Here is a 19,158-nt window from a genome sequence, read left to right as displayed (position 1 = left end):
TCCTTTGGCCACTCGAAGCAGAGAGCCGACTCATTAGGAAAGACCCTGATGCTGGGAGGGCAGGAGGAGGAGGAGGAGGCAGAGGGTGAGATGGCTGGACGGCATCACCGACTCGATGGACACGAGTTTGAGCAAGCTCCGGGAGACGGCGTAGGACAGGGAAGCCTGGCGTGCCGCAGTCCTTGGGTCGCAAAGACTCAGACATGACTTGGCAGCTGAACAACGACGACAACGCCACGGGGACGGACGGTGAGCAGTGAGCCTGATCTTTCCACAAACACTGGGCGGCCGGTGCAGAAGGCAGCTGCGTGAGACTCCTGTGACAGCCCCAGGCGCTGGCAGGGCCAGCAAAGCGCAGAGAAGCGGCCCCTGTGGCCCCGGCCCGCGGGCTCCTCCATCCTGCAGCCCTGCCGCCGAGCTTCAGCCTGGCCTCTGTCTCTCCCTCTGACGCCCAGCAGAGACAGAGGGAGCACCCTCTTGTGAAAATGGCTGTGAAATCACAGATAAGCATTTCAACTTTACGCTTAGAGTGAGCAGCTTTATATGAAAAAGACCAAAGAGTTACGCGCAGACAGAACCGGGCTGGGGGTCCCGCTTCTCTGCCTCCAGCTGTGATGTTTCCCACACATAAGCCCTCAGCACAGGCCTCCTTCATCATCTGCAAGAATGGGTGGGTTCTGAGGGACGCAGCACAAATCCTGAGTGAAGTCAGGTCTAGAATAACGCACTTTAAAAAAATAAAATAAAATTCATTCCCCTAAACTGCTTTCTCAGGCTTCCCAAGTGGCTCAGTGGCTAAGAACCCGCCTGCTAATGCAGATGTGACTTGAATCCTGCTCCAGGAAGACCCCCTGGGGGAGGGAATGGCGACCCCCTCCAGTGTTCTCGCCTGGGAAGTCCTGTGGGCAGAGGAGCCTGGTGGGCTGCGGTCCACAGGGTCACAGAGCGTCGGACACGACTTAGTGACTAAACAGCAAAGCTGCTTTCACACTTTAAAATCTTCTGTTTAATATTCTATAAAATACAAAGCATGTTACCAAAAACGTGAGCCACCCTCTTTTAGTATTCAACAGCTGCAACGATTTTCAACAGCGGCCAGGCTCGGCGCAGCCGGGCCACGTAGCACACAGGAGTTCTCTTAACCTGAGGGGTCCAGCCTCCAATCACGTAGAGTTTATTGTCCACCGTGGCAACCGCATGGCACGCCAGCTGCAGAGGAAGCGGAGACACCCTTTTCCAGGTGTCCTGTTCCACAGAGTACTTGTCAACACAGTTTGTGAGAAGATACTGGTTCTTAACTTTCATCTGTCCTCCTATCACATAGAGGTCGTTACGGACGGCGCCCAGAGCGTAGAGCTCTCGAAATTCTGCCGTGCATAACTTCTCCCAAAACTGGTTTCCTCTATCGTGGTACCTGTGAATTAACAGAGAGAGAACCAGGATTAGATTCAGTGTGAAAACAAGCTGCCAAAGAAACAAGTTTCTTTTCCAAAAACAACATGCTTTGGTTCTTCTAACTGGAGAGGAAGAAACATCAATATAAGACAGTGACACGTGGTGGCGTTTGACCGCTAAGTCGTGCCTGGGGAACCCCAGGAAAAATATGGCAAATAAGAAAAACAAAGGTTCTGTTTGGAAACAGGTGAAAAAATTATGTGTGTTCTATACAGAGTACAGCTTCTACGTATAGGTTACTTATTGCGCATCAAACATTCGACAGTTGAACCTAATACAGGCGTTCTCCCCCAGCTGTTCTAGACCAACTCTTACATTCTTCCCCAGGATGATGTTTTACTTCAGGTTGGACAGGGACATTGGAAGATTGTTCTTTTCAACCCAAAGACTGCTCTCTTCCTTCAGGTTTGTCTGGCTGGTCACAAACTGAACGCCAGCATTTATCAACCCTCAGGACAGCTGTCTTCTCACTGATTTTAGGCAGGAAACCAGAGTTCCTAGCAGCACAGACAATATTTTCACCACTGCTTTGAACTGTAGGGGATTTTAGAGAAGGGAGGATCGTGCGTCTACAGGCGGGGGCTCCTGAAACAGACGGTGAGCGTGTCAATAGGATGGAAAATGGGTTTTGGGGTCTGGGGGACCACCCCTGGTGGGGGAGCTAAGACCCCACACGCATTACGCCAAAAGAGAAAACAGAAACGATGTTGTCCCAAACTCAATAAAGACCTTAAGAACAGTCCACGTTGGAAAAAAAATCTTCAGAAGCTGAGTTTTCGTTTTTCTGAGACATGCTTTAGGAGGCCAAGAACAAAAATATATCCCTTGAAGGTTGGGAATACATGTTTGCCAGGCGACTTGGTGATTGATTTAGCATTTTGCACGAAGGACGAGGAGCTAAAACGCCCAGATGAAGCCATGAAGCTCACTGTCTCGGACGCGTCACAAAGAAGGCAACGACCGTGGGGAAGCACGCGGCGCCCTTTCAGAGGCCGTTGGTCGAAAGACGACTGTCCTCAGCTGCTTGTCTACCAAAGCGTGACGGACGAAAGGGATGGGGAGGCGACTTTAAAAACAGAAACAACCGACTAGCGAATAGTCCACTCCCTCTGTTAAGTCAAGAAGAAGGGTATTTGCATGGAGATCAGTGAACTACAGAGTGCAGGCAAGCTGGAGAGCGTCTGGGCAAAGGTGAACAGCTGACGGCGCGCGCACGGCCATGGAAATGCAAAGACGCTCACGCCCATCACAGGCGTCTCCCGGGTCCGCTCCGCGTCTGCCCTTTGTTGTCTGTCTTTGCATGAGATGTTCCCTTGGTGAGGTGGGCATCCCAGACCCCCTGACCTGCCTCCTGAGAAATCTGTATGCAGGTCAGGAAGCAACAGTTAGAACTGGACATGGAACAACAGACTGGTTCCAAACAGGGAAAGAAGTACGTCAAGGCTGTATATTGTCACCCTGCTTATTTAACTTCTATGCAGAGTACATCATGAGAAACGCTGGGCTGGAAGAAGCACAAGCTGGAATCAAGATTGCCGGGAGAAATATCAATAACCTCAGATATGCAGATGACACCACCCTTATGGCAGAAAGTGAAGAGGAGCTAAAAAGCCTCTTGATGAAAGTGAAAGAGGAGAGTGTAAAGAGCCTCTTGATGAAAGTGAAAGAGGAGAGTGAAAAAGCTGGCTTAAAGCTCAACATTCAGAAAACGAAGATCATGGCATCCGGTCCCATCACTTCATGGCAAATAGATGGGGAAACAATGGAAACAGTGAGAGTTTATTTTCTTGGCCTCAAAATCACTGTGAACAGTGACTGAAGCCATGAAATTAAAACACATTTGCTCCTTAGAAGAAAAGCTATGACCAACCTAGACAGTGTATTAAAAAGCAGATAGTTACTTTGCCAACAAAGATCCATCTAGTCAAAGCTATGGCTTTTCCAGTGGTCATGTATGGATGTGAGAGTTGGACCATAAAGAAGGCTGAGCAGCAAAGAACTCATGCTTTTGAACCGTGTGTTGGAGAAGACTCTTGAGAATCCCTTGGACTGCAAGGTGATCCAACCAGTCAATCCTGAAGGAAATCAGTCCTGAATATTCATTGGAAGGACTGATGCTGAAGCTCTAGTACTTTGGCCACCTGATGCAAAGAACTGACCCACTGGAAAAGACCCTGATGCTGGGAGAGATTGAAGGCAAAGGAGAAGGGGATGATGTAGCATGAGATGGTTGGATGGCATCACCGACTCAATGGACATGAGTTTGAGCAAGCTCCGGGAGTTGGTGATGGACAGGGAGGCCTGGCGTGCTGCAGTCCATGGGGTTGCAGGTTTGGACACCACTGATCGACTAAACAGAAACGACAAATCACAAGCCTGGCACTGAGGTGCCCTCAGGAAGTACTGTGAGACCTTGACTACTCACGCAGCAGGGGAACCTCATTCAAGCCCCAGGCAGCGCTTCTCACAATGGCAAAGGGCCGGCCAGTCAGAGCTACAGCTTCTCCAGGAGGCAGGCACCGGGTAAGAGTCGGACCATAAAGAAAGCTCAGCACCGAAGAATCAGTGCTTTCGAACTGTGGTGTTAGAGAAGGCTCGGGAGTCCCCTGACTGCAAGGGCCCCCACCCAGTCGATCCTAAAAGAAACCAACCCTGAAAATGCAGTTGAGGGACCGATGCTGAAGCTGAAGCTCAGATACTTTGGGCACCCGATGACGAGCTGACTCATCAGAAAAGACCCTGTTGCCGGGAAAGATTGAAGGCTTTTCCCCCCCGAGGCTCCAAGGGGAAAAGCAACAGGAAGCGAGTGTCAGGGGCCCAGAGACTACCCCCAGGACACCCAGGCTCCCTGTCCCCGGGGACCTGGGGTCCGAACCCGCACGCGCTCTGTCGCTGTGGGCAGAGACCAGAGGGGCAGTCACTGCCTGGGGTTTCCATGCCCGCCCCCACTGCTGGGCAGAAGCAACATGCCTTCAACATGTGCGGGTGAGGGGCGCCCGCTGGAGCCTGAAGTGGTCCTGCGATGCGAGGAGGTGACAGCTAAAGAGAGACCTCTCCTCTCTCTGTGCCCACTTTGCTGTCGAGAAGCACTTCCCGAGCGAAAAGCCTGAGAAAGTCTGGCTCAAGGGCCCCAAGAGGGGCTGGTGTGTAAGGAGGGCTTGAGGGCCTCCCTGCAGTCCTTATTCACCCAGGTCCATCTCAGGGCTGAATTCCTGCTGTCTGCACGCACAAGACCTGGAGAGACGTAGCTGCTAAGGAGACACTCCTCTCCTACAGTTCTAGGTTGGAGCATTCTTTGGCTGCCGACGTTCTACACTATTAGAGGTTTAGGAAGCGGGTGTTAGTCACTCAGTCGTGTCCGACTCTTTCCGACCCCATGAACTGTAGCCCCTCAGGCTCCTCTGCCCGTGGGATTCTCCAGGCCAGAATCCTGGAGTGGGGAGCCTTTCCCTTCTCCAGGGGATCTTCCCGACCTGGGGACCGAACCCTGGTCTCCCGCATCACAGGCAGATTCTTAACAATGAAAGGGAGAGGAAACTAATGTGGACGCTTTCCTTATGAATTTTACCTCTGTGTCAGATACATGATCGCGGGTAATTCAGAACACATGTGATTCAAAACATGCTCTCAGCAGTAACTTCTGCTGGGAGTGTCAAAGCCAGATAATGGAAACAAACTCACAAGCACATCGCTGGGTACAAACCTGTAGAGTTCAACGTTCTTGCTCTTCTGTCTGGAGAGTTTAGAGGCGCTGGCTTCCCCAGCCACGACGACAGTGTTGTCTTCCATGACAACACCGGTACACACAGTGCCCAAACCCTCCCCGTACTTGGGAGACGAGATGAAGTAGGTCTTCCGTGACGCAGGGTCATAGCAGAAGCTGGCGTCTCCGTAGTTCCTGTGTCTTGACCTGACCCCTGAGGCGTTGGTGCCAACGCACAGCAGGAGGCTGGTGGTCTCCATGCCGTAACGAAGGTTCAGGGCATGCGGCTGGGGCGTCTTGATGGCTTTGAATGCGTTCTGAACGAGGTCGATGCAGTTCGCGTCGCACAGGAGCACGGTGTTCCTCCTCAGGGCTTGTCGCAGAAAGGAAGGGCTGACCAGTGGCAGCCTCACCTGCTGCAAAAGCTCCACGAGGTGCTCCGTGCGTCGGTCCGGGCGGTGATTGACCCACCTCAGGACGAGGTCCAGAATGCTCTCCTCTCGGGACACGTTGAGGTCGTCCGACTGAATGAGCGTCAGGAGCTGGTGCACCTCCACCTCCAGGATCTCCTCGTGCAAGCTCACCTCGGCAAAGTGCCGGTGCAAATACTTCCTCGCTCGATCGGCTAAGTCTTCAGCTCCAATCTGCTTTGCAAAATAATAGATGCCGACACAGTTGGAGGCATCCATGTGGGCCGTCATGTGCTTCTGACACGCCTGGAAGACGTCCTCCATCTGCATGAAATAGGCCGCCATGGCTACCGTCTGCACGTTGGCGTTGCTGACCTCCAGAGCCGCGTGGTACATGTAACGGAGAATCACCGCCACGCTTTCCGCCGTGATGTCGTGAAGCACCACCTCTCTCCGGGTGCACTCGAGCAGCCCGCAGGTAAACATGGCTTTGAAATACGGACTGAAGGCGGCCAGGACCAGTCTGTGGCAGGGGAACGTCTCCCCTTCCGCGATGACCACCACGTCGATCATCTCCGCCAACTCTTTCATGCTGTTAATCCTGTTCAGCAAGTTCAAGCTGTGCTCGTATTTTTCTTTCCCCTCAGACTTGCACTCCATGGTGTCCTCTCCAATGTCGACGTAGGTCTTCTTCACACGTAGCTTGATTCTTGAGGGCCTGTTTTCATGTCTGATTACTCACCCAGCAACAGAGATGTCATGAAACACTCCTGAGGGGAAGGAAAGAGGCAGGTTTCTTCTAAGCAAAAGAGTCTCTGAAATTTAACCATGCAGCATTACTTCTAAGGTATTTTTAAGTAAACATTCATTCCAAGCAGAGACTTTTTATATTAAGACCACCACGAGGGGGCCTCCCTGGTGGCTGAGCAGTGAAGAACCCAGCTGCCAAGCGGGAGACTCAGGTTCAGTCCCTGGGTCAGGAAGATCCCCTGGAGAAGGAAATGGCAACCCGCTCCAGGATTCTTGCCCAGGAAACCCCACAGACAGAGGAGCCTGGCGGGCTACAGTCCACAGGGTCACAAAGACACGACTTAGTGAGTAAACAGCAACAGAAGACATTGGTTGTAAAAAAAAAAAAAGAAGAAAAGGAAAAACCAATAAATTATTAACCACGAACAATATTTCTCTAGCTAATGGCAGAGATTTTTCTAGGAGGGCTGGGAAGACCTTCCTGCCGAGGTGAATGAAGACAGAACAGACGGACACCTTTAAAAAACACTGATTTTACGTGTTTATCTGTGGCGCCGGCTCTCAGTTGCTGGGTGGCTCTCTCGGCCGCGGGGTGCAGGCTTCCCAGTGCAGGGGTCTCCCCTGCTGCACAGGCTCTAGGGCGTGCGGGCTTCGTTCCACCCCCACCCCCCACCCCAGGCGTGTGGAATCTTCCCAGACCGGGGATTGAGCCTGTGTCCCACGCATTGGCAGGCAGACTCTCAACCACTGGACCAGCAGGGAGTCGAGATGGGCACCTTTTTTGTGTCCACTTCCTGTTACCAAATTCAGCTGACCCTCAGGTGGAGGACCGGGGTCATCAGGAGACAGTCTCTCTGTGGAGATGCAACCCCACCACCCCAAAGGTTACACGCGCCATCCCCCAAAACTCACCCAGATGCGATCACGGCCAGTCTGCAAAATCACAAGGGGCCATGCAGGCTGGCTGGAAAAGCAGCCCACTAAAACTCTGCTCAGACTTCGCCGTGGAGTAAATACTTCAAAACAGGGCTTGGGAAAGCAAAGCACAGCCAAGCGTCTGTCTGTCGATGTGGAAACTCAGAGCACTTGAAACTTAAAACCTAATCGTCCTAAACTTACAGAACCCACAGGAGTCACCCCCTTTCTCTGACCCTCCCTTGGCTCTTCCCTATCTCCCAGAGGCAGAGGCAGAGGCGGAATTACTTCTTGCCTGAAAAGGCACAAGTCTAATTAAAAATTTCTTTAAGCTTGTCTCAGCTTCACCTTTCCCAGGGGAACGGAAGCTAATTAGCCATTTTGCTCTAAAGAACGACAATCCCAGAGTCGGAAGCTCTGGACTGGAGGAATGGATCTCAAGTCTCTGTCACCTCGTCCAGGTGTAACGTGGCCAAAGTTGTACACGGCAAGAATTAACATCGATGGCAGAAACATCAGCAGACGAGCTGAGAAAGAAGGGGTCGTGATAATTTCAACACCGTGAAAGCGGAATCTGTCAGCTGTAAAGGTTATCAGTTCAGTTTAGGTCAGTCACTCAGTCATGTCCGACTCTTTGTGACCCCATGAATTGCGCCATGCCAGGCCTCCCTGTCTATCACCAACTCCTGGAGTTTACTCAGACTCACATCCATCAAGTCAGTGATGCCATCCAGCCATCTCATCCTCTGTCGTCCCCTTCTCCTCCTGCCCCCAATCCCTCCCAGCATCAGAGCCTTTTACAGTGAGTCAGCTCTTTGCATGAGGTGGCCAAAGTACTGGAGTTTCAGCCTTAGCATCATTCCTTCCAAGGAAATCCCAGGACTGATCTTCAGAATGGACTGGTTGGATCTCCTTGCAGTCCAAGGGACTCTCAAGAGTCTTCTCCAACACCATAGTTCAAAAGCATCAATTCTTCAGTGCTCAGCTTTCTTCACAGTCCAACTTTCACATCCATACATGACTACTGGAAAAACTATAGCCTTGACTAGATGGACATTTGTTGGCAAAATAATGTCTCTGCTTTTGAATATGCTATCTAGGTTGGTCATAACTTTTCTTCCAAGGAGTAAGCGTCTTTGAATTTCATGGCTGCAGTCACCATCTGCAGTGATTTTGGAACCCCCCCCAAAAAAGTCCGACACTGTTTCCCCATCTATTTGCCATGAAGTGATGGGACCAGATGCCATGATCTTCGTTTTCTGAATGTTGAAATTTAAGCCAACTTTTTCACTCTCCTCTTTCACTTTCATCAAGAGGCTTTTTAGTTCCTCTTCACTTTCTGCCATAAGGGTGGTGTCATCTGCATATCTGAGGTTATTGATATTTCTCCTGGCAGTCTTGATTCCAGCTTGTGCTTCTTCCAGCCCAGCGTTTCTCATGATGTGCTCTGCATATAGGTTAAACAAGCAGGGTGACAATATACAGCCTTGACGTACTCTTTTCTGTTGTTCCATGTCCAGTTCTAACTGTTGCTTCCTGACCTGCATACAGATTTCTCAAGAGGCAGGTCAGGAGGTCTGGTATTCCCATCTCTTTCAGAATTTTCCACAGTTTATTGTCATCCACACAGTCAAAGGCTTTGGCATAGTCAAGAAAGCAGAAATAGATGTTTTTCTGGAACTCTCTTGCTTTTTCCATGATCCAGCAGATGTTGGCAATTTGATCTCTGGTTCCTCTGCCTTTTCTAAAACGAGCTTGAACATCTGGAAGTTCATGGTTCTCCTATTACTGAAGCCTGGCTTCGAGAATTTTGGGCATTACTTTACTAGCGTGTGAGATGAGTGCAATTGTGCGGTAGTTTGAGCATTCTTTGGCATTGCCTTTCTTTGGGATTAGAATGAAAACGGACCTTTTCTAGTCCTGTGGCCACTGCTGAGTTTTCCAAATTTGCTGGCATATTGAGTGCAGCACTTTCACAGCATCATCTTTCAGGATTTGAAACAGCTCAACTGGAATTCCATCCCCTCCACTAGCTTTGTTCATAGTGAGGCTTTCTAAGGCTCACTTGACTTCACATTCCAGGATGTCTGGCTCTAGATGAGTGATCACACCATCGTGATTATCTTGGTCATGAAGAATTTTTTTGTATAGTTCTTCTGTGTATTCTTGCCACCTCTTCTTAATATCTTCTGCTTCTGTTAGGTCCATACCATTTCTGTCCTTTATCAAGCCCATCTTTGCATGAAATGTTCCCTTGGTATCTCTAATTTTCTTGAAGAGATCTCTAGTCGTTCTCATTCTGTTGTTTTCCTCTATTTCTTTGTACTGATCGCTGAGGAAGGCTTTCTTATCTCTTCTTACTATTCTTTGGAACTCTGCATTCAGATACTTATATCTTTCCTTTTCTCCTTTGCTTTTCGCTTATAACCTTGTAAAGGTTATAAGCTTTCTAAATTTCTGTAATCTGGTAAAGTGTTAGAAATCTCATCTGTCTCAATAAGACACGGCATGTTTCTCGATGTTTAATTAAAGTTCATTTCAGGAAACAAGTGTTAAGCATGAAAGGGATGTTTAATGATATGATAGCAACTGTAAGACCTAAAAAATGACTGCTCAAGGGTGTGGAATCATAGTGACTAGCCAGTCCCAGAAGCCTACACAGGAGATGAGAATGCAGCCCTCCTCGACGGACTTTCCGGCAGTGAACGGCTCAGCTGGCTTCCGTGATGGCTCGGTGGTAAAGAGCCTCCCTGCCAACGCACGAGACCCAGGTTCGATCCCTGGGTCTGGAAGATCCCCTGGAGGAGAAAATGGCAACCCACTGCAGTCTTCTTGCCTGGGAAATCCCATGGACAGAGGAGCCTGGTGGGTTACAGCTCATGGGGGTCGCAAAGAGTCAGCTATGACTTAGCGATTAAACAGCAATAAGAATAGAACAATGGCTCAGCTATATTCCAATAAGAGGTTAAACCTCATATGTAAGAGTTTTCCGGCTGAAAGTGAACCTTTGCTTTTTGCTTTGTTGTAGATTTTTACAAAGAGAATCCAATTATGGGTAATTAGGCAGTCATTATCTTTCTGAGCTTTCTGCAACACGTTACAAGTGGTCCAAAGCATATTATGTAGCCTTCTTTATACATAAACACATCAGTCAGCTTTACAGATGACAGCTGTTGCCTCAACCTAAAAAGTGTAAAACCGGTCTTATAAGGAAATAAATGTTTGAAGATTTCCATTCCATTTGCTGATATATAAGACTTTCAGAGGGCACCTACCCCCACAGTGCTAGAAGGCCACGAGCAAGCTTCCCGGGGGAGGGATTGCAGGGCGTAACACAGTGCAGGCAGCTCAGCCTTGCTAATTCCTAGAGCTTATCTGGATGATGCTGGAGGGAAACGAGGCACTGGGGACCCAAGCATTACGACTGCAGCCTAGGATTTCGTATCTTTCAGGCAGGAACCAAGCCACCCTTGTTGACCCTTTTGGCTTAGGACTAGTTTCATAAAAACAGAAGTGGCATTCATTTCAAAGAGGTTAAAAACGGAATCCTTGGTCCCTGATGGACGGGTTTTCTGTTTTTAAACCTCCACCTGTTTATTTATGCATCTGGCTGCGCCGCTGCGGAACGTGGGCGCTTTGATCTTTGGGTGGCACACGAACCCTTAGTTGCGACGTGTGGGATCCTGTTTGTTTCCTGGAGGTGGAACCGGGGCCCCCTGCACTGGGACCGCTGAGTCTTACTGCCGGACCACCAGGGAAGGCCCGGGGCCAGTTTTCTTGGTAAACACGTCGCAGCTCTGTACGCACAGTGCCAGCCTTCCCTCAGCACCCAGCCTGCCTCCCTTGGGGCAGGGCGGGTGGGACTCGCCCCCACGCCCCTCGCCCTGAGGCTGCCTCAGGGGCCCGCGGGAGCCTGGCTCTGGCCCGACTGCAGTGACGCTCAGCCTCTGGTGCAGTGGTCTGGGGCCAGCCGCGTGCTACGCAGATCAGGGGTCTGACCCTCTGCACCGTGTGCCCACAGCTGGCATGAGGACGGAGCAGGACAGGAAAGGCGGCCGTGCTCCAGACGTGCCTCGTGTCTCTACGTTCCAGCTCCGGGAGATGCCAGTCCCTTCGATGCCTGAGCAAGCTTGAGTTGGTGGGTGCTGTTGCTGGCACTCAGGAGGCCTCACTAGCACAAGCGGCATATGCGTCAGCACGAGGCAACGCAGCAGAAGGAATTGCAAATACATATTGTAGTTTCACTCTTGGTATACGCTTACGTTCTCTGTTACTGTACTGTGGAGCAAAAGAACTGTAGAAATTTCCAACGTTGCTCATTTCTCCTTGATAGAAGGCGGAAAGCACGAAGTCAACTCTTTTGAATTTACCTCTTCACATTCAGTGACCACAGCATCTTATAACCAGAGGAACTGAGTCTTGAACCCAGACTCCAGGGCCTGCCCTCTTAATCAGCCCCCTAACACAAGCACCCGAGTACAGCCGGAGAGGAAGTCTCAGGCTCCGTGGGATTTCTGTCTGAGTTCAGCACTGCCACTGCAATGCAGGGCTTCAGTTCAGTTCAGTCGCTCAGTCGTGTCCGACTCTTTGCGACCCCATGAACCACAACCCGCCAGGCCTCCCTGTCCATCACCAACTCCCAGAGTCCACCCAAACCCATGTCCATTGAGTCAGTGATGCCATCCAACCATCTCATCCTCTGTCACCCCCTTCCCCTCCTGCCCTCAATCTTTCCCAGCATCAGGGTCTTTTCAAATGAGTCAGCTCTTTGCATCAGGTGGCCAGAGTATTGGAGTTTCAGCTTCAAAATCAGTCCCTCCAATGAACACCCAGGACTGATTTCCTTTAGGATGTATGGTTGGATCTCCTTGCAGTCCAAGGGACTCTCAAGAGTCTTCTCCAACACCACAGGTTCAAAAGCATCAGTTCTTCGGCACTCAGATTTCTTTATAGTCCAACTCTCACATCCATACATGACGACTGGGAAAACCATAGTCTTGACTAGATGGACCTTTGTTGGCAAAGTCATGTCTCTGCTTTTGAATATACTATCTAGGTTGGTCATAACTTTCTTTCCAAGGAGTAAGTGTCTTTTAATTTCATGGCTGCAATCACCATCTGCAGTGATTTTGGAGCCCAGAAAAATAAAGTCAGCCACTGTTTCCCCATCTATTTGCCATGAAGTGATGGGACCGGATGCCATGGTCTTAGTTTTCTGAATGGTAAGCTTTAGGCCAGCTTTTTCACGCTCCTCTTTCACCTTCATCGTGAGGCGCTTTAGTTCCTCTCTGCTTTCTGCTGTAAGGGTGGGGTCGTCTGCGTATCTGAGGCTGATGCAGGGGCAGCCACAGGCAGTGTGTAACAGATGAGCACCGCTCTTTGCCAGAAATAAATGTTTTAGAGACACGGAAACTTACATTTCATACATTTTCACATCATGAAATACTCTTCTTCTTTTGGTTTTAAAAAGCCATTTAAAATGGTGAGATTCATTCTGAGCTCGTGGCTATACAAACCAAGCAGCAGGATAACAAACCTGCACCACTGTCTAGACCCTGCCTGGCGCCCGGCCTGCAAGCCTCTGCTGCAGTCCAGCTCGAGAGTTTGAGACGGGGAAGGCTCAGAGTCCTATTTTAAAAAGATCATCTGGTTGTCTCCCCGAGATTCCTGAAGATAAACAAATTTTCTAAATAAATGTCTGGATGCAGTTTCTCTGCCCCAAACACTGGCTTCAACAACAACAGCAACAACAAATAATACTTTTCACATTTGGAAGAAGCATTTATGACTTTTTTAGATGAGAGCATATATTTAAGCTTCTGTTCCTTCTAGCCGCGGGGCTTCCCTGGTGCCTCTGGCAGTAAAACATCCGCCTAGAACGTGGGAGACCTGGGTTCAGTCCCTGGGTTGGGAAGATCCCCTGGAGAAGGAAATGGCAACCCACTCCAGTGTTCTGGCCTGGAGAATCCCATGGACGGAGGAGCCTGGTGGGTCGCAGAGTCAGACATGACTGAGCGACTTCACTGGTTCACTTTCCTTCTAACCACCTTTTATACCACTCCTGAAAGCTACTCTAATTGCTTTGGATTTACAGACCAAATGACTTTCCTGGTGAAACTCTGGAAAATGCTCGGGCAGTTAAATGTTTCAGTAAGTGTTCCCAGAATTGCTTCTTGTACACAAAATCAGCATAGAAGACACTGGTATTGCAGACGGGGGCTTTAAAGTGAGGCGGTTCTGGGTCTGGGATTCCCTGGTGGCTCAGATGGTAAAGAATCTGCCTGCAATGTGGGAGACCTGGGTTCGATCCTTGGGTCGGGAAGAACCCCTGGAGAAAGGAATGGCAACCCACTCCAGTATTCTTGCCTGGAGAATTCCATGGACAGAGGAGCCTGGCAGGCTACAGTCCATGGGGTTGCAAAGTGTTGGACATGACTGAGCAGCTCTTACCCCGCCCCGCCACAATCCTGGGTCTGAGTTGAGCCATCTACTTGCTGTCATCCTAGAATGCGGAACACGTCGGTTTCTGCATCAGGAAGATGCGGGCGCTGTATGTAAGTAAAGTATTCAGAGCTGGATCAGTCCTTTGGGCCAAGGTACTCATGGCGGGTAGCAGTGTGGCTCAGCGGTGAGGAACATGGGCTTTCTCTTGGGTTCCTGAGACCTGGGTTCTGCAACCTTGCTGTGCCATTTACAACACGAGCAAGTTTCTCAGCCTCTTTCTGATTCCTGACCTGAGACTAGTGTCGAGAATTATATAAGAATAGTTGGGAGAATTAAATAAGGCCATGCATCTCCAACGTGTAATTGGCTTGGTGAAGCTGAATACACCTGTGCATTTTTGAACAATAAAGAAGTTTGGGCTCCTAGACAAACTGCTTGCGGGCACAGACACGGCTCACCAGTGAAAGAACAGACAGCAACTTTTCCTTGGGGGCTGGGGCACATAGGGCATTCTCCCTTCATCAGCAAAATAAAGCTGTGCAAATGTTCTCAGTGATATCAATGGGGAGTTATTCTCTGCTTCGATTTATAGAAGACTGAATTGGTGGACTCGTGTTAACAGTGCCCATAACAATGGGGAAAAATGAGTAGCAAAGATAAATATGTCACAAGAATAAAGCCTAATTACTCTGCAAAGCCAACATGCAGTTTCACCCACGTCCACAATACTTAGTTTTAAGAAGTGGATTGCTATAGTTTAACGGGACATAAGAATGTTAATTTACTTAAACTGCCAGTGTTGTGCTTTTTATGACGTTTAGTTTCATAACCTTTATATTATCTTTAAAGTTGTCAGTTCAGTCGCTCAGTCGTGTCCAACTCTTTGCGAGCCCATGGACCGCAGCACACCAGGCCTCCCTGCCCATCACCAGCTCCCGGAGTTTAATCTGACTCATGTCCACTGAGTCGGTGATGCCATCCAACCCTCTCTGAATAATGATTCATACATGACCGTGCCTCTATATTTTGCTGAAGTCAAAAGTAGTTTAAATTCATAGCAGCACTGTTTGAATTAGCAAAACTTTGGAAAGAGCCTAAATAGCTAATAACGGGAGAACAGATAGACTATAGCATATTCACTCAAGAGAATATTGTACAGTATTTAAAAAGAGCTTGTAGAAGCTTAAGAAAACAGTGAACTAGGGCTACGCGTATCAACATGGATCACAAACCTTAGTGTGTGAAAAGACTGTGAAGAACAGGGGCTGCGTGCCATTGACGTCTTGTTTAAAATATGCCGAACAATATTACACACTCTAATAGAGTAAACACAGAGGGTATATTATGACAAAGTAAACACAAACATTTGGAGAATGTGGTAAAGGGCTTTAGGGAGCTTTTTGTGCCTCTATTACATCTGTCCTGTAAGCCTGACATTGTATTAAAATGAGAACTCATGGGATTTGCTGGCTGTCCAGTGGTTAGAACTCTGTATTCCCAGCACAGAGGCCGCGGGTTCAATTCCTGGTCGGGGAAATAAGATCCCACCTGCCACACAGTGCAACCAGAAAATAAACAAATGAAGAAAGTTAGAAGACTTGCATGTTCTTTAAGGATACATGCAACTTTAGCGGAATATAAATAAATGAAAGGTAACTATAAACACTGCCTTCAGGGCAGCGCCTGCCTTCAGAAGGCGTGGCAGGAAGGGGACACAGCTGGAAAAGGGGGCAAGGAGATCGGACTGAATAACCCACGGTTAATTTCGTCACTTGCACGGTGGACACCGGACGCATTTTATTACTATTCCTTATGCCTTTTTGCATGGCTTAAATATTGCATAAACTAAGTTTAAAATTAAAATTTGTATTAACATTAGAGAAACTTACAAACTCTGAAAATGTAACCTACATTGTAAACCACATTAGTGTGTGTATATAGAGAGACAGACAGATAGACAGGATATATAGATACATTATGAATCTCCTTTCAAACCTGTCATAGTGTAGGCAACCTAACTTATGAGTCACTGGAAAATCCAGAAGCTTACAGCCTACTTCTCCAGTCTGAATGAGAACTGCCTTGGGAGAAAGGCAGGAACAATGTCTTCCTACATCGGCTTTGGTGCGAAGAGAAGTTACTGGATTCCTGAATTAGTGCATGTATTTTTTCCCCATAGACACGTTCAGTATGTGAGGAGGTTATAATCTGAAATGATAGAGTTGTTAAACAGCAAAGCCTTGAATTTTGTTGAAAAAGACTGACGACCTAAGAAATTACGCGGTTAGGGCCCCAAATTCCAGCCTAAAACCCCTTTGAACAAATTTTGGTTGGCAAGCCCAGGAATGTCAACGCGACCTCAGAAAGTGATGCCTGAGTTCCAGAGTTACCACACAGCCCTTCTGGGAGCTGGTGACTCTGTGCGTGAAATCCGTCTCCCCACACTCACAGAAGTCATCTCGAGCCAGTTTTTCACCAGCACCAGCGCCATCCAGGCATCAGAAGGCCCTCTCTGAGCGGGCCCTCGCAGCCCTGCCTGCCTCACCAGCTGACTTGGCCTCCTGTATTACCAGGCTCTTCGTGACGGTGAACCCCTGGCTGTTCCAGGGCGGTCAGCCTCACACGTTCTTCTCTGTGTCTGCAGCACCCTTAATCTTCCGCCTCAAAAAATGGACTGGCTCTTCAAAATTCAGCCCAGTCATCACTCTCTCAGTGAAGCCTTCCTTGCTTTTTACCTTGAGCACAGCAGTGCCTGCGCTGGTGTTCAGTTCAGTTCAGTTCAGTCGCTCAGCCGTGTCTGACTCTGCAAACCCATGGACTGCAGCACGCCAGGCCTCCCTGTCCCTCACCACTCCCGGAGTTCACCCAAACTCATGTCCATCAAGTCAGTGATGCCATCCAACCATCTCATCCTCTGTCGCCCCCTTCTCCTCCTGCCCTCAATCTTTCCCAGCATCAGGGTCTTTTCCAATGAGTCAGCTCTTTGCATCAGGTGGCCGAAGTATTGGAGCTTCAGCTTCAACATCAGTCCTTCCAATGAACACCCAGGACTGATCTCCTTTAGGATGGACTGGTTGGATCTCCTTGCAGCCCAAGGGACTCTCGGGAGTCTTCTCCATCGCAGTTCAAAAGCACTGTTACCGCAGTTTATTTATGTATCCACGCTCCTCCCTTTTCACTGGAGATCACAGTGATGGTAGAGGCTCCGATCTTAACCCTTCAAAACTCTTTTTAAAAACATTATTTACTTATTTGGCGGTGCTGGGTCTTCGCTGCGGCATGTGGGATCTAGTTCCCTGCCCAGGAATCAAACCTGAGCCCCCTGCATTGGGAGAGCAAACTCACAGCTGCCGGGCCACCTGAGAAGTCTCTCCTTTTGTGTTATTAACGTCTGTCTGTGACATTGCCTGAGACACACAGCAGAGCTGCTCAACGTGGTTTGTGCAATTAAATGAATGCTTTGCTTAGCCCTAAATTACAAGTTCATAGCTTTTATGTTTGTTATTAACCAATATCTTGAAGATGTTTTCTTTCTATGTATAAAAGTGGCGCTTGATTCTCTAAGTTGTTATCCCTTTGTCCAAGGCAAGTAAATGCTGCAGAATCATTGCCTTGATTTCCTTGCCTACAGCTTGACACATTCTGACATCCAGGTCTCCGGCCCTCAAAATCAGTACCCAGTCACCGTGTGGTCAGGAATTTGGCCCCAGCCCCTGTTCTTAGGGGCCTGAAGCCAGAGATAGCAAATTGGCAGCGCACAGACTTTTTTTGGTAACTTGTCAACATGCAAAGCTGACATATTCCAGCACCCAGTGGGAAAAAAAAAGGAAGACAGGGCGGCAGGGGCTTCTTAATTTGCGTGGCGAGGTCACCAGACGACTTGGCAACTCCACCTCTCAGACCCGGCCTCCCTGGTGGCTCAGTGGGAAGAGTCTGCCTGCAATGCAGGAGACCCGGGTTCGATCCCCGGGTCGGGAAGATCCCCTGGAGAGGGAATGGCGACCCACTCCGGTACTCTTGCCTGGAGAATCCCATGGACAGAGGAGCCTGGTGGGCTGCAGTCCACGGTCGCAAAGAGTCCGACAGGACTGAGCGACTAACACACACACCCACCTCGCAGACCACCGGCAGCCCTCGAGTAGCCCCCCTCTAAAAGCGGACATGCCTCCCTCACTCCCCACGCCCGCATCCGGGCCTGACCCCGCCCTCATTTCTAACTCCTCGGGGGCTGTTGCTTTTCTCGCCCTACAGCCGGTGCCTTGGGGGCCCCTGGCTCCCCCACTCGTCTCCAGCCTTGCTGCCTTTCACCGTCACCGTCTCGTTCAGAGCCTGGCAGAAATGGCTCCGGACCGGCCCGAGTACCCCGAGACTCCCGGGGTGCTGACAACCCTGGGTTCGCTGCATGGTAATGAACCACACCAGGGCCTCAAGGCCGACCAGGAGGGGGATAAGCTAAAGACGCGTCTCCTTTGCTCCTTCCTTTGCGGCCTCTTTGCATTCTCCCCGGAGCTTTTAGCTGGCACAGAGCTCCTCAAGAATCCCCCCGGGGTCCGGGCGGGAGGGAGACGCAGGGCGGTTAGACTCTTCCATCTGCAGTGAGGGCTCTGGACCATGTGCTGTGCCGAGCACTGTCCTCGCGTTCCAGGAGGACCCCCGGACCGGCAGGCGCCCCCGCCCCAGCGCACACAGGCCGGCGAGGAGGGCGCCCCAGGGCCGGGCGGGTCCCAGCGCGGGGCTGCGCGCGCGCGGCGGAGGCGCAGGGCCGGAGGGACCCGGGAAGCGCGGGTGGTGCCCCCGCCCCCAGGAGGGTCGCCGCTACTTACGGGGCTGCCCGGCTGGAGGCGCGGCCGCACTCGCTCCGCTGGGGCCGCCGCGATGGCGCCTGACCGGCCGGGCGCCTGACCAATGTGGGCAGAGCCGGGGCGCATATAAATAGACGCCGCGGGGAGGGCGCGCGGGTCCCGCGGGCAGGGAACCGACCTGGCAGCTCCGCGCGGACAGCTGCTCGCCCTCCGCGCCCGCCCCGGGCGCAGGCACCGCGCGCCGTCGTGCCTGCGTGCGTGCGCGCGCGTGTGTGTACACGCGTGTTGCAGGGGCCTCGTGCCGGAGCCTCGTGGTGAGCACGGGAGGTCCCAGCCGTCACCACGCAGTCGTTTCTTTGTCCTTTGCAGCCGTTCCGGCCTGACGCGCTGGCACCCCTGCGGTCCGGCCGGGCACACGGTGCTCAGCCTAGAGCCACACGGCACCCAGGTGCCAACACCTCCCCAGAGGCCACGAGCTCTGCCCTGTCTGCCTGGGCACGCTGGCCCTGCAGAGAGCTCATGGTCAGGGAGTGGGCACTGACGGGGCTGATGGTGGGCAGAGCTGGGAGAGGCCGGAAGCAGGTGTCCTAGCTGGCCTCCGCTCCTGGAGGCCCCGTGAGCTGCTGCGAGAGCTCAGACTCTTGGGGACAGCAGTTGTTGCCGTTCAGTCGCTCAGTCC

General features: G+C 50.7%; 1 protein-coding gene across 2 annotated transcripts in view; it reads right to left on the bottom strand.

Annotated features, from left to right (window-relative positions):
- Positions 1-18,587, bottom strand: part of KBTBD12 (kelch repeat and BTB domain containing 12) — a 51,687-nt gene extending 33,100 nt beyond the window's left edge. The window contains exons 1-3 of one of the 2 annotated variants that reach the window (XM_040246641.1): positions 18,501-18,587; positions 5,159-6,338; positions 1,144-1,414 (exon numbers count right to left, since the gene is read on the bottom strand). In XM_040246641.1, the coding sequence (XP_040102575.1) occupies positions 1,144-1,414; positions 5,159-6,228 (1,341 nt within the window). In that variant the 5' untranslated portion in view covers positions 6,229-6,338; positions 18,501-18,587. The remainder of the gene's footprint in view (positions 1-1,143; positions 1,415-5,158; positions 6,339-18,500) is intronic. The other variant, XM_040246642.1, reaches the window with a different exon arrangement.
- Between the last annotated feature and the right edge of the window lie 571 nt (positions 18,588-19,158).

The sequence above is a fragment of the Oryx dammah genome, unplaced genomic scaffold (assembly GCF_014754425.2).
Source record: "Oryx dammah isolate SB20612 unplaced genomic scaffold, SCBI_Odam_1.1 HiC_scaffold_9, whole genome shotgun sequence".
NCBI classification, from domain to species: domain Eukaryota; kingdom Metazoa; phylum Chordata; class Mammalia; order Artiodactyla; family Bovidae; genus Oryx; species Oryx dammah.
Note: the sequence above shows the minus strand (reverse complement) of the source record. Positions and strands in the feature narration are given on the sequence as shown.